Genomic DNA, 10004 nt, shown 5'->3' on the forward strand with positions numbered 1-10004 from the left:
GGTTGAATCAAGATGTGAGAGTTAGCCAGTAATAGGCTAGAGATAATGGGCCAGGCAGTAATTTAATTAATACAATTTCTGTGTAGTTATTTCTGATGGAAGCTAGCCGGATGGGATGAAACCAAAGGACCCACTCTTCCTACTATAATTGCATGCACTAAAGTCAATCAAACATTAAGAAGTCATGTCAGAAGAGCAACTGTGTAGCGAGGGCTGGAACAGCACAGCCAAGCCTGCCCTAAGCTTGCTGGAAGTTTGGTGAAACATCCCTAGGTGTCTGTGCTTCTAAAATGTGGTTATTTTTTTCTTATCATTGTTCATTTAGTTCCTACTAGATATTGTGGTATCACTAGATGAAAGAACTCATAGGAAGATCAACCGGTGTTAGAAGCCGTTCCCTGCTGTCAAGTGTGGGCTCATAACAGGATGCTGTACTTCAATGGCTTGAATAGAAAGACAGAAACTCCCACCCACCCTTCTAGAAAATACTACCAGGACTCTAAGTAAATACCCAAAATCCCCCTACTGTTGCAAAGAAGCCCAGCTGTGTACAGTTGGATTTTCAGGATAGCAGGGAGTTGATCTCCATTCTCTTTGAGTTCACCCTTAGTGAACTCTTCCCATAGGAGCCACTAGAAGAGTTTGCTAGGGTCTGCTCATGATTTATACAAAGCTGACTTCTCTTTTCTGTTCAGCCTGTTGAGATCCTGGGACATCATACATAGTGAGCACCTCAGCACTCAATAGAATTAGACATGTCCTGCCTTATTTTTTAAGTAATACCAGAAATGGGCACTCTGAGGAGAAATATAACATGAGGTTCATTGGAAACCCCAAAGACTAAGGACTACTGGACATACAGATACAATACAGATCTTCAATGAGTCCTGGAGCTGAGTGGATGAAATGGGAAATGAGGAGGACATTCATCTCATGGAGAGTCAGAGTTTGGTTTCATAGTGTAGGATGTGTTGGTTAGGGTTTTGTCAACTTGCTAGAGTCATCTGAGAAGAGGGACCCTCAGCTAGGAAAATATCCCTGGCTGAGAAACTCTTAGGGAGATGCTCCACATTCTTAGGCATCAGAGAAATGCAGATCAAAACAACTCTGAGAGCCCATTTTACACCTGTCCGAATGGCTAAGACCAAAATCACAAGCGACAGCTCACGCCAGAGAGGATGTGTGGCAAGGGAAACACTCCTCCATGGCTGGTGGGAGTGCAAACTTTGAAAGTCACTTTGGAAGTTAGTGTGGCAGTTTCTCAGAAAACTGGGAATCAATCTACCTCAAGACTTCTCTTGCACATATGGTCAAAGGGTGCTCAATCATACCACAAGGACTCTTGCTTGACTATGTTCATAGCAACTTTATTTGTAAAAGCCAGTACCTGGAAGCAATCTAGACACCCCTCAACCGAAGAATGGATAAAGAAAATGTGGTACATTTACACAACAAAGTACTACCCAGGTGGTAAAAACAATAATACCAGGAAGTTTGAAGGCAAATGGATGGAACTAGAAAAAAAAATCATTCTGAATGAGATAACCCAGGCCAAGAAAGACAAACATCATATGTACTCATTTATAAGTGGACATTAGTTGCAAAAATAAAGGATAATTATGCTACAATCCACAGACCCAGAGAGGCTAGGTAACCAGGAGGACTCATGGGAGGACGCCAGCCTGGGACTCTGTGAATGGGCTGAGGGTGGGTGGGGATGGAAACATGAGTGATCAGGTTGGGGGGCAGTAAAGAGAGTCATGAAAAAGAATACTGGAAAGGGGGGTGTATTTCAGGGTCAGGTAAAAGCCTGGTGCAATGGATTCTCCTAGAAATCCACAAGGTTGAGTGACGCTAAGACTTTTAGCAATAGTAGATACATAGTCTAAACAGGTTGTCTCCTGTAACCAGATTGGTACCTAGCCCAATTGTCATCAGAGAGGCTTCATTCAGCAACTGATGGAAACAGATGCAGACCCACAGCCAAACATTAGGCAGAGTTCAGGGACTCCTGCAGAAGAGCAGGAGAAATGACTGTAGGAGCCAGAGGGGGTCTACGACATTACAAGAAGCTTGGTCCTCTTGTGGGACTCCTAACAGTAGGAACAGGAGCTGCCTCTGACACTTTTACTGAATTTGGGGACTCTACTCCTTATATTGGGAGGCTTTGCCCAGACTTACAACGTGGGGAGATACTTAGTCTTACTGCAACTTGATAGTCTTTGTTTTGTTAATATTTATGGGACTTCTGTTCTTTCCTGAACAGAAATAGAGGAGGAGTGAATTGGGGGTGGGGACAGAGGATGGGGGTGGGGGTGGGACTGGGAGGAGAGGAAGGAGGGGAAACTGTGGCTGAGATGTAAAAAGGAGAACAAGAGATGGAGGGAGAGGAGGAAGGGGAAAGGAAGAGGGAGAATGAAAAAAAAGAAATTATTAGAAAAAGAAAAAGTCGCCATCACATTGACCTATAGGCAAGCCTGAGGGTCATTTTCTTCTTCATTGATTGCTGACGTGGAAGGGCCCAGGCTACTATGAACAGTGCTATCCTAGGGCAGGTAGTCCTGACTTGTATAAGAAAGAAAAACTGAGCAAGCCACAAAGAGCAAGCCAGTAATCAGTGCTCCTCCATGGCCCCTGCTTTAGTTCCTATCTTGAGTTCCTACCCTGACTTCCCTTCACAGTGGACTACACGCTTTAAGCTACAATGAACCCTTTCCTCCCCAATTGTGGGGGTTTATCACAGCAATATAAAGCGAACTAAGACAAGGGAGGAAATCAGAGTATCATTTCAGGATTGATGATGGAGCAGCAAACCCCTAAAGAGGGCACAGTGCAGTGTTGCACCCTCATGGAGTTCCTGCTGAGAAGCTTGCAGAGACCTTCCCTGAGCTCAGCAAGATGCCGATGTTGGAGACACTATAAAAGGAACGAGCGATTCTGCACAATTGGAGATGAAATCACTTCAAGGAGAAGCAGTTCTTAGACGATGGGGTGGTAGGAGAGGGGGGAGGAGGGGGAAGGTGGAGGGTACCCAAATAGGCTTGGAAACGAAACGCCATAGTCAGCTGAGAAAGAAGCAAACCATGGTTGCGAAGAAAAGCTTTTATTCGTTGGGTTTCACAAGGCATAAATAAATAAATAAGTGAATAAATAAATAGACAAAGGCGATCACTACAAGAAGCATGGTATTAGGTCATTATGTAGCTGCAGTACCTTCGGGGGCATGAGGGGTCCTGTCAGGTCATAGCTGTACTCAGGCTGATGAGGCAGTGATTCTATATGGTTTTCTTTGCATCCATTTGCAAGGTTATTGAGGCACTTCAGATTTTATGTCCTCTAGACACAACTATACTTATGTTCCCTCTCATATGCCAATTCCAAGAGTCCCTTTTCTTCCAAACACCCAGGATGTCTCTATTCTGTGTCTTGTGAGTTTTGGAGGTGGGGACTGCCAAGGAGGTAACCAGCTAACTCTCCCTACCCCCTCTCTCCTTCCCTTCTTCCTGAGGTAGTATATCATACAGTCTAGGCTGGCCTTGAACTTGTAATGTAGATGGGGATGATGCTAAACGTCTGGTTTTTCTAAAGTACCTCTATTTCCCTAGTGCTAGGATTAAGGTATGCACCTCCATGCTTAGTTTATACAGGGCTGGGGACCAAACTCAGGGCTTCATGAATTCTAGGCAAACACTCTACCATCTGAGCTATAGCCCCAAACCTGGATTTAGAAAATCTTTTAAATTTAGGTACCCAGAGTCTAATAGGAGCACAGGTGGTCCTGGCTTCTTATCAATGCCACTGCTAGGAAGTCTTCACTGATGTTGGAACCAGCACTAATTTCTTCGGAATTTCCTTCATAGCTTCTTCATAGTCTCCTAATGTCCCCCGTGTCTTTCTTTACTGGTCACAAATACATAACATTGCTTGTGTCAGAATATTATGCTCTTATTGGTTGTCTCAAAAGCCAGGGTACCTGTGCACTGGTTGAAAAGGTGTTGAACAAAATAATAAATTCACACTTTGCATAATAGGGCCTGGTCCCTGTGGATCAGGCCATGAGAACATGAAATATTCAATACATCTTGGTATACAAATGTTAAATACAGAAATAAATTAATAAATACATAAATTACTTAAATATTTAAATAACATAAGGCTCGCTATGTTAATAAATTAGCTCGTTGTCTCAGTGGGCATTTGACATTTAAATGTAGAAATATAGCAAAGGTGTCATTATGAATCTAAAACACTGGAAAAAGCCAACTAAGTAGAAAATAGCTTTTGGGAGGGGTCTCTTCCATTATGAGTTTAAACTTTTTTTCCTAACGTCTTGCACTTTTTTCTTCCAAAGTTGCATCCTGGGATTAGACCCTGTAAGGAAATGTGGGTAAGTCTGTGTTAGTCAGAAGCGTATTTCCCATTGCTCAGCACGCCTTCTCCCTAGCCATTGGGTTTGGGGATTCCCATGCAAGAAGGACGAGTCCTTCCTTATGAGACTCAGAATTCAGTTAGTCTCATGCTCGCCAGGGGCTCTCGAGAGATTTTTCTTAAAAGGGCATCGCCTCAGGCTATTAAAAGCTCTTCAGTGGTAGTCAGAGCCCCTAGGACGATGTTCCAACTTTATCTACTTCCGGGTCCTCCTGACTCTGATTCCTGGCTTCCTCGGCATCCGGCCTTCCTTGCCCCCCCCCCCTCCCGGTACAAAGATAGGACCCTAGCCTGTTTTCTTTATTGTAATATCCCTGGGCCCAGGACAGTGCCTGAACTAACAAACACATCAAATTAATATCTGGGAATGAACAAATGCTATCCTGATATCCCTGTGCTAGGAACTCTATCCCCTCCTCTCTCACAAGCCAATCCCCACTGTTGTCCTCCACCGGGAGGGCTGAATGTGTAGGTGTGTCTGGGATTTTTGGACCTGCTCACCTAACTGTAGATCACAGATGTCCATTTGCTCCACGATGAATTATAGTAGCGATCCTGAGCTCTCACGCAGACCTCTGTAGCTTCGGGGCATGTAACTTTGATAGAGGTCTCGTCTACAAGCCTGGATATATTTTCCTACAAAGAAGAGGAAAGTGTGTAAGGGCTTTAGGCAATCTAAGGCAGGCTGGCATGTTCCTGCAGAACATAACCTCCTTAAACAAACACGCTGTCGTCTTAAGGACGCTATCCTTGCACCACCTGCTGGCAGAAGCTGTAAATACATGTATGTGTAAATGCGAGTGTGCGCACGTGTGCACACGTGTGCCATGCCAGGGTTATAGGCATTCCATCCAGCTTTTACATAATTTCTGGGAGTTAGAATCCAGGTCTTCATGCTTCAGCAGGAAACACTTCACTGACTCGCCCATCTCCCGGGGCCTCACTTTTCTGTTTAGTAAGCTTCACCTTCTGTCTCTCTGAATAGTAGTTTGTTCACAGGCAAAGACTCCAGTATGAGGCTCATGGGGGGGACTGAGACCAGCCTTCCCTAGTTGTATTCTGGCTATCCAGAAATATGACATCCCCCATCCCTCACGTGCCTGTCAGCTTACATTGGTGACTTCAAATTCTGGCAGTGCTACTAAACAGCTTCGGGGCTTCAGGAACATGTCTTTGGCTCTCTGTACCTCTCCTTATTTATGAATGGGGCCTGCCTCTAAGAATTGAAGCAGGTAAATACACTATTTATGTAAAAGTGCTCAGAAAGCTTTTAGCAAGTAGAAAACACCCAACATTACCTATTTAAGATATGAGTGTTAAACACATATACACAGGGCTGAAACTCAGCAAAATTTAGCTAACAGTTACAATCTGTTTCAAGATAACCTCATTTTTCTGCTCCCACTTTTAGAGAGTGATTGAATCTCTGAGCTGAATCGTCACCACATTCTAAATGCTATGTAGGAAAAAGCCTTTGATTTGTGACTTTAAAGGCTCTATAAAACTGTCTCCAAAAACTTACGAGAGATCACTGTATTAAGGGCCAGAGGACTGGAAAGTGACCATGTTAGTCTGTATAAGTGCGGGCACCTTGTTTGGTGATTATATTACACAAGTAGGGATTATCCATATTGTGTGAGGCACAGCACCAATGTTCTAGCATTTATTACATTCACTTGGTTGAAACAATCATTTTAGGCTCCTGGAACCCAGCTCTCTTTATCATTGACAATTATAGTTAAGGATTGGCAGTTGACTGTCCTGGAGGAAGTGGGGTGGTTTGGGTCACAACCTTTGCCTCCAGCAGAGTGACACTGGGTCCTGGTTCTGTCACTGCTCTAGCTGGGTGAAATTGGACAAGTCATAGCCTTTCTGAACTTCACTGTCCTCAGTGAAGAGGCGCCTCTGGGCCTTTGTGTGGGTTGTGTGTGATCCACAGAGAGAGAGAGAGAGTACTCAGCACAGGTCTAGCCCTGCAGCAAGTGCCTGCCTGGTTGTTAGGATCTTCACATTGCCCCACATGGGCTGCATAAATCTGACCTGGATACACCCACCACGCCTGTGTCCCTGCCCCCACCTTACCCTTTCTGTCCCGCAATGGAGCTGGACAGAGAACTTGAGGGAGAAGTAGGAGTGGGGAGTGCTCCAGGAGTCAGGATACTCCCAGGACACCTCCACCTCAGAGTTCCTCAGCGGCTTCACCTGCAGGTTCTTGGGCGGGTCCGGTTTGACTGCAGAAGAGGACAAACCTCCTTTATTATCTTGCCAGACTTTGGAGCCTGGGTTTAGGCTTCTGATCTTGGATGGCTGATCCTTCCACCTTCGAGTCCCTATAGCTCATTCTCTTCTCTGAGCACCCGGGCAGCACCTGTGAGGTACGGCGGTGGAGGATGCTTCTTCCACGTGAGGAAGTCACTGTTATGGACAGCATCCTATGTTTTTGAGCCTTTTCTTCACTGCAAAGACTGGCAGGCCCTGATGTCATTCTGCTTAATAAAGACTAGTATCTGGGCTCTGCAGTCAGGGACACCCTCTCTGGGCTTGATCCCCCACTTTGCACTAAGCATGTAGCTGACCCAAGACTTATAATCTACTAGGTGCCACCCCTGTCTGACAATGCAGTGAGTATCATGATCTTCAGGTGGCACTTTCTTCTTGATGGAGAGATGGAGTATGCTCCCGTTTAGGAAGCCTAGCTCTATTCCACACAATGACTACACTGTTCCTGGTAGGCACTTCACAAATGCCCTTCATAGTATTGTTACTACAATTATTATTAATAATAATACTGTAATAATAATATGATGAACAGAGGCTTTAGGCCTCTGCCAAACGTCATCTTCTCAGAGGGTACCTCCCAGACCATCCCTGTGTCAACACCCAACCCCACCACCTATAGACTTTCTGAAAATTCTGCATCAAATTCTGCATCAAGGTCTCTGATTCCATCCCATTTTATCAGGATGACCATTCCATGAGTATGTGGTAAAGGCAATGAGAAAAGACAAACTCTCTGTCTGTCAATTTAGAAGTAGATGTCCGAAGGATTTTATAACTCCACACATATATGTGATTGCTAGAGAAAGATGAACTGTGCAAACTGCAGATGGTAGGGAAGTTGTGGCCTCAGGGTAGATGACCCAGTGACTCTCAGATTCATCACTCTCTACCTGGGGAGAAGACTAGACATGTCCCCAAATGCCTGCTGCATGAGGGAAATCAGGGTCTGAGCTGTGAGATTAGAGATCTGGAGAAAGGCAGCTTGATTTTCCAGTCTCCTCCTCTGCAAAATGCAGACACGAGTTTCTATGTCGTGCTTTTCAGGAGGTGCAGAATAAAAAAGGCTGCAGGGGATCATGACCATGTGGCACATGGCATCTTTGCTTCCTGAGCGTCTTTGCTTCCCAGGTACATGCTCCCATGCAAAACTCACTGATGTCCCTGATGAAGAAGCTGGTGCTGTAGTTTTCATATTTATCCCTGTGCTGCGCCTCCATCACCAGCTCAATGGGCGAGGTCTCCTCGGCAGTCGGGCAGGTGACATCCTCCTGGCATGCCACTGAGTACTTCTTATAGTCCCTTTCATTCACTGTGACCTTCTCTGCAGACAGAGATGCTGCTCCACATGTTACTGCTCGGGAATCAGAGGAGCTGATGGGCAAGACAGAAATCGTTCTGTGTTATAGATCAGAGAGCAAGTACCGGTGACTGTCGTCTGAGAACTGGTTAGATTTACCCTCTGGGGTTCAAAAACCAACCCAGCCTTTTCCAGCAGAGGAAGCTATAAGAGTCTAAAACTTGCATTTCTTGCCTAAATGAACCTGGAAATGTTTTAATGCCAGAGAACCTGTTTAAACCCCGTCATTGAAAAATTTAAATTTTCTCTCTATCATTCATAAGATCAATAAACACTAATTATAAAGAATTAAAATGACAAGGATGAGCCGGGTGGTAGTGGCACACGTCTTTAATCCCAGCACTTGGGAGGCAGAGGTAGCCAGATCTCTGTGAGTTTGAGGTCAGCCTGGTCTGCAGAGAAAGATCCAGGGCACACTCCAAAGCTACACAGAGAAACCCTGTCTCAAAAATAAAACAAAGCAAGAACAAAAACAAAACAAAACAAAATGACAAAGATGTTTATAAAGAAAACATTCGTGTCTCTGCTATCCCCATTTTAACTCAAATCTGAGTCCCAGATATAGATATTATTTACAATTTTCTGGAACTTTTAAATGACTATTCAAGATAATCATATACATACATACATGTACATATGTGTTTTTATTTCTATTTTAGCATGACTTTAAAAAGACAAGAAAAAATATATATATATGTTTTGTAACCATCTTTTTCCTCTCTGAAAGTCAATTGTGGGGAGTTCTCTATGAAGAACATATGAGTTGGGTTATTCTTTTGAATAAATGCACATAGCTGCTCTATTTGAGTATTCCTTTGTCGCTTATGCAAAGTATCACAGTGTCCCTTATCCATGCACCAGTGTCTTCATGAACATGTACAAGAATTTCTCTAGCCAGAAAAATAATTTTTCTTATAAGCACATAGAGGTCTGGCATGCTACCACAGGTATGCATCTTACAATGTATGTGAGTCTACCCAGGGGCCCCAGCTCAGAAAAATTTCCTATGAGCAGCAAGGACTCTGATGTCACCCTGAACCATTATTTTTCCTAGTTATGTTTAAGTCATAGTAAATTCATACTGAAGACGGGGAACTGAGTCCCTAATTTACTTATTTAAGCAGTAGTGGAGCCCGGGTGTTTGTTCCACTACCCTCCACGTGGCTCAGGGAGTCAGCTAATAATTGACGTTAGTGGCAGAGCCGTCTGACACACCAGCTCGGGAGCTCTGGGAAACGGTTTCTTAGGGAAAGCCCAAGTGTACTGGACAAACTGGACTTCAGAATAGCGGAGCAGGGAGGGAGGCAGGGAGAAGTTGAAAAAGCTCTAGGAAAATTTCAGACGGTCTCAGAGGTTTCTAGAATCTGCTTCAGCGTTTCCGTGAGCGAGGCCCCAGAGCATTTGTTTCTGTTTTTGGCACACGGTAGAGTTTTGGCAAGTTATTTGTGGCTAAGAGTTCTCTTTAATTTCTCCCCATGCTGCTGTAAGCCTTCATGAAGGGCTGCCAGGCAATTTGCATGAGTGAATTCAAACTCACCTAACAACTATCCTCAGAGGGCCGGCTTACAGCTTAAAGCTGAGGGAAAGTGGAAAAAAAAAATACAGAATCGACTTTGCTGTCCCTGTATCCTTCACTGATAAGCCATGGACAGTTTGTACTTAGATTCTGTGTGAGCTAGGTCTAGCAAAATGTTGAGAAACCAGAGGGACTCCGTTCCTTACCTACTGCTGCTCTTTACGTTGAACTTCAGGTCAGAGCTGATCGCTGTCAGCCACCAACAGGTGAACCGTCCGGAGTAATTTGGTGCCTCGCATTTCAGGAAGGTCTTATTTTTGGGATCTGTGTCAGAAAAGAAAAAAAAAATCAGTATTGAGCCGCCAAGCTTCTCTCTTTCTCTCTCTCCTCTCTCTCTCTCTCTCTCTCTCTCTCTCTCTCTCT

The 10004-nt window shown here is 44.4% G+C and overlaps 1 protein-coding gene across 1 annotated transcript in view; it reads right to left on the bottom strand.

Annotated features, from left to right (window-relative positions):
- Positions 1-4929: 4929 nt before the first annotated feature.
- The window catches only part of Il12b (interleukin 12B), a 10693-nt gene continuing 5618 nt past the window's right edge, over positions 4930-10004 (bottom strand). The window contains exons 3-6 of the mRNA XM_026789795.1: positions 9788-9905; positions 7862-8079; positions 6511-6659; positions 4930-5064 (exon numbers count right to left, since the gene is read on the bottom strand). Of these exons, the coding sequence (XP_026645596.1) occupies positions 4930-5064; positions 6511-6659; positions 7862-8079; positions 9788-9905 (620 nt within the window). The remainder of the gene's footprint in view (positions 5065-6510; positions 6660-7861; positions 8080-9787; positions 9906-10004) is intronic.

This window comes from Microtus ochrogaster, unplaced genomic scaffold (assembly GCF_000317375.1).
Source record: "Microtus ochrogaster isolate Prairie Vole_2 unplaced genomic scaffold, MicOch1.0 UNK30, whole genome shotgun sequence".
Lineage (NCBI taxonomy): Eukaryota > Metazoa > Chordata > Mammalia > Rodentia > Cricetidae > Microtus > Microtus ochrogaster.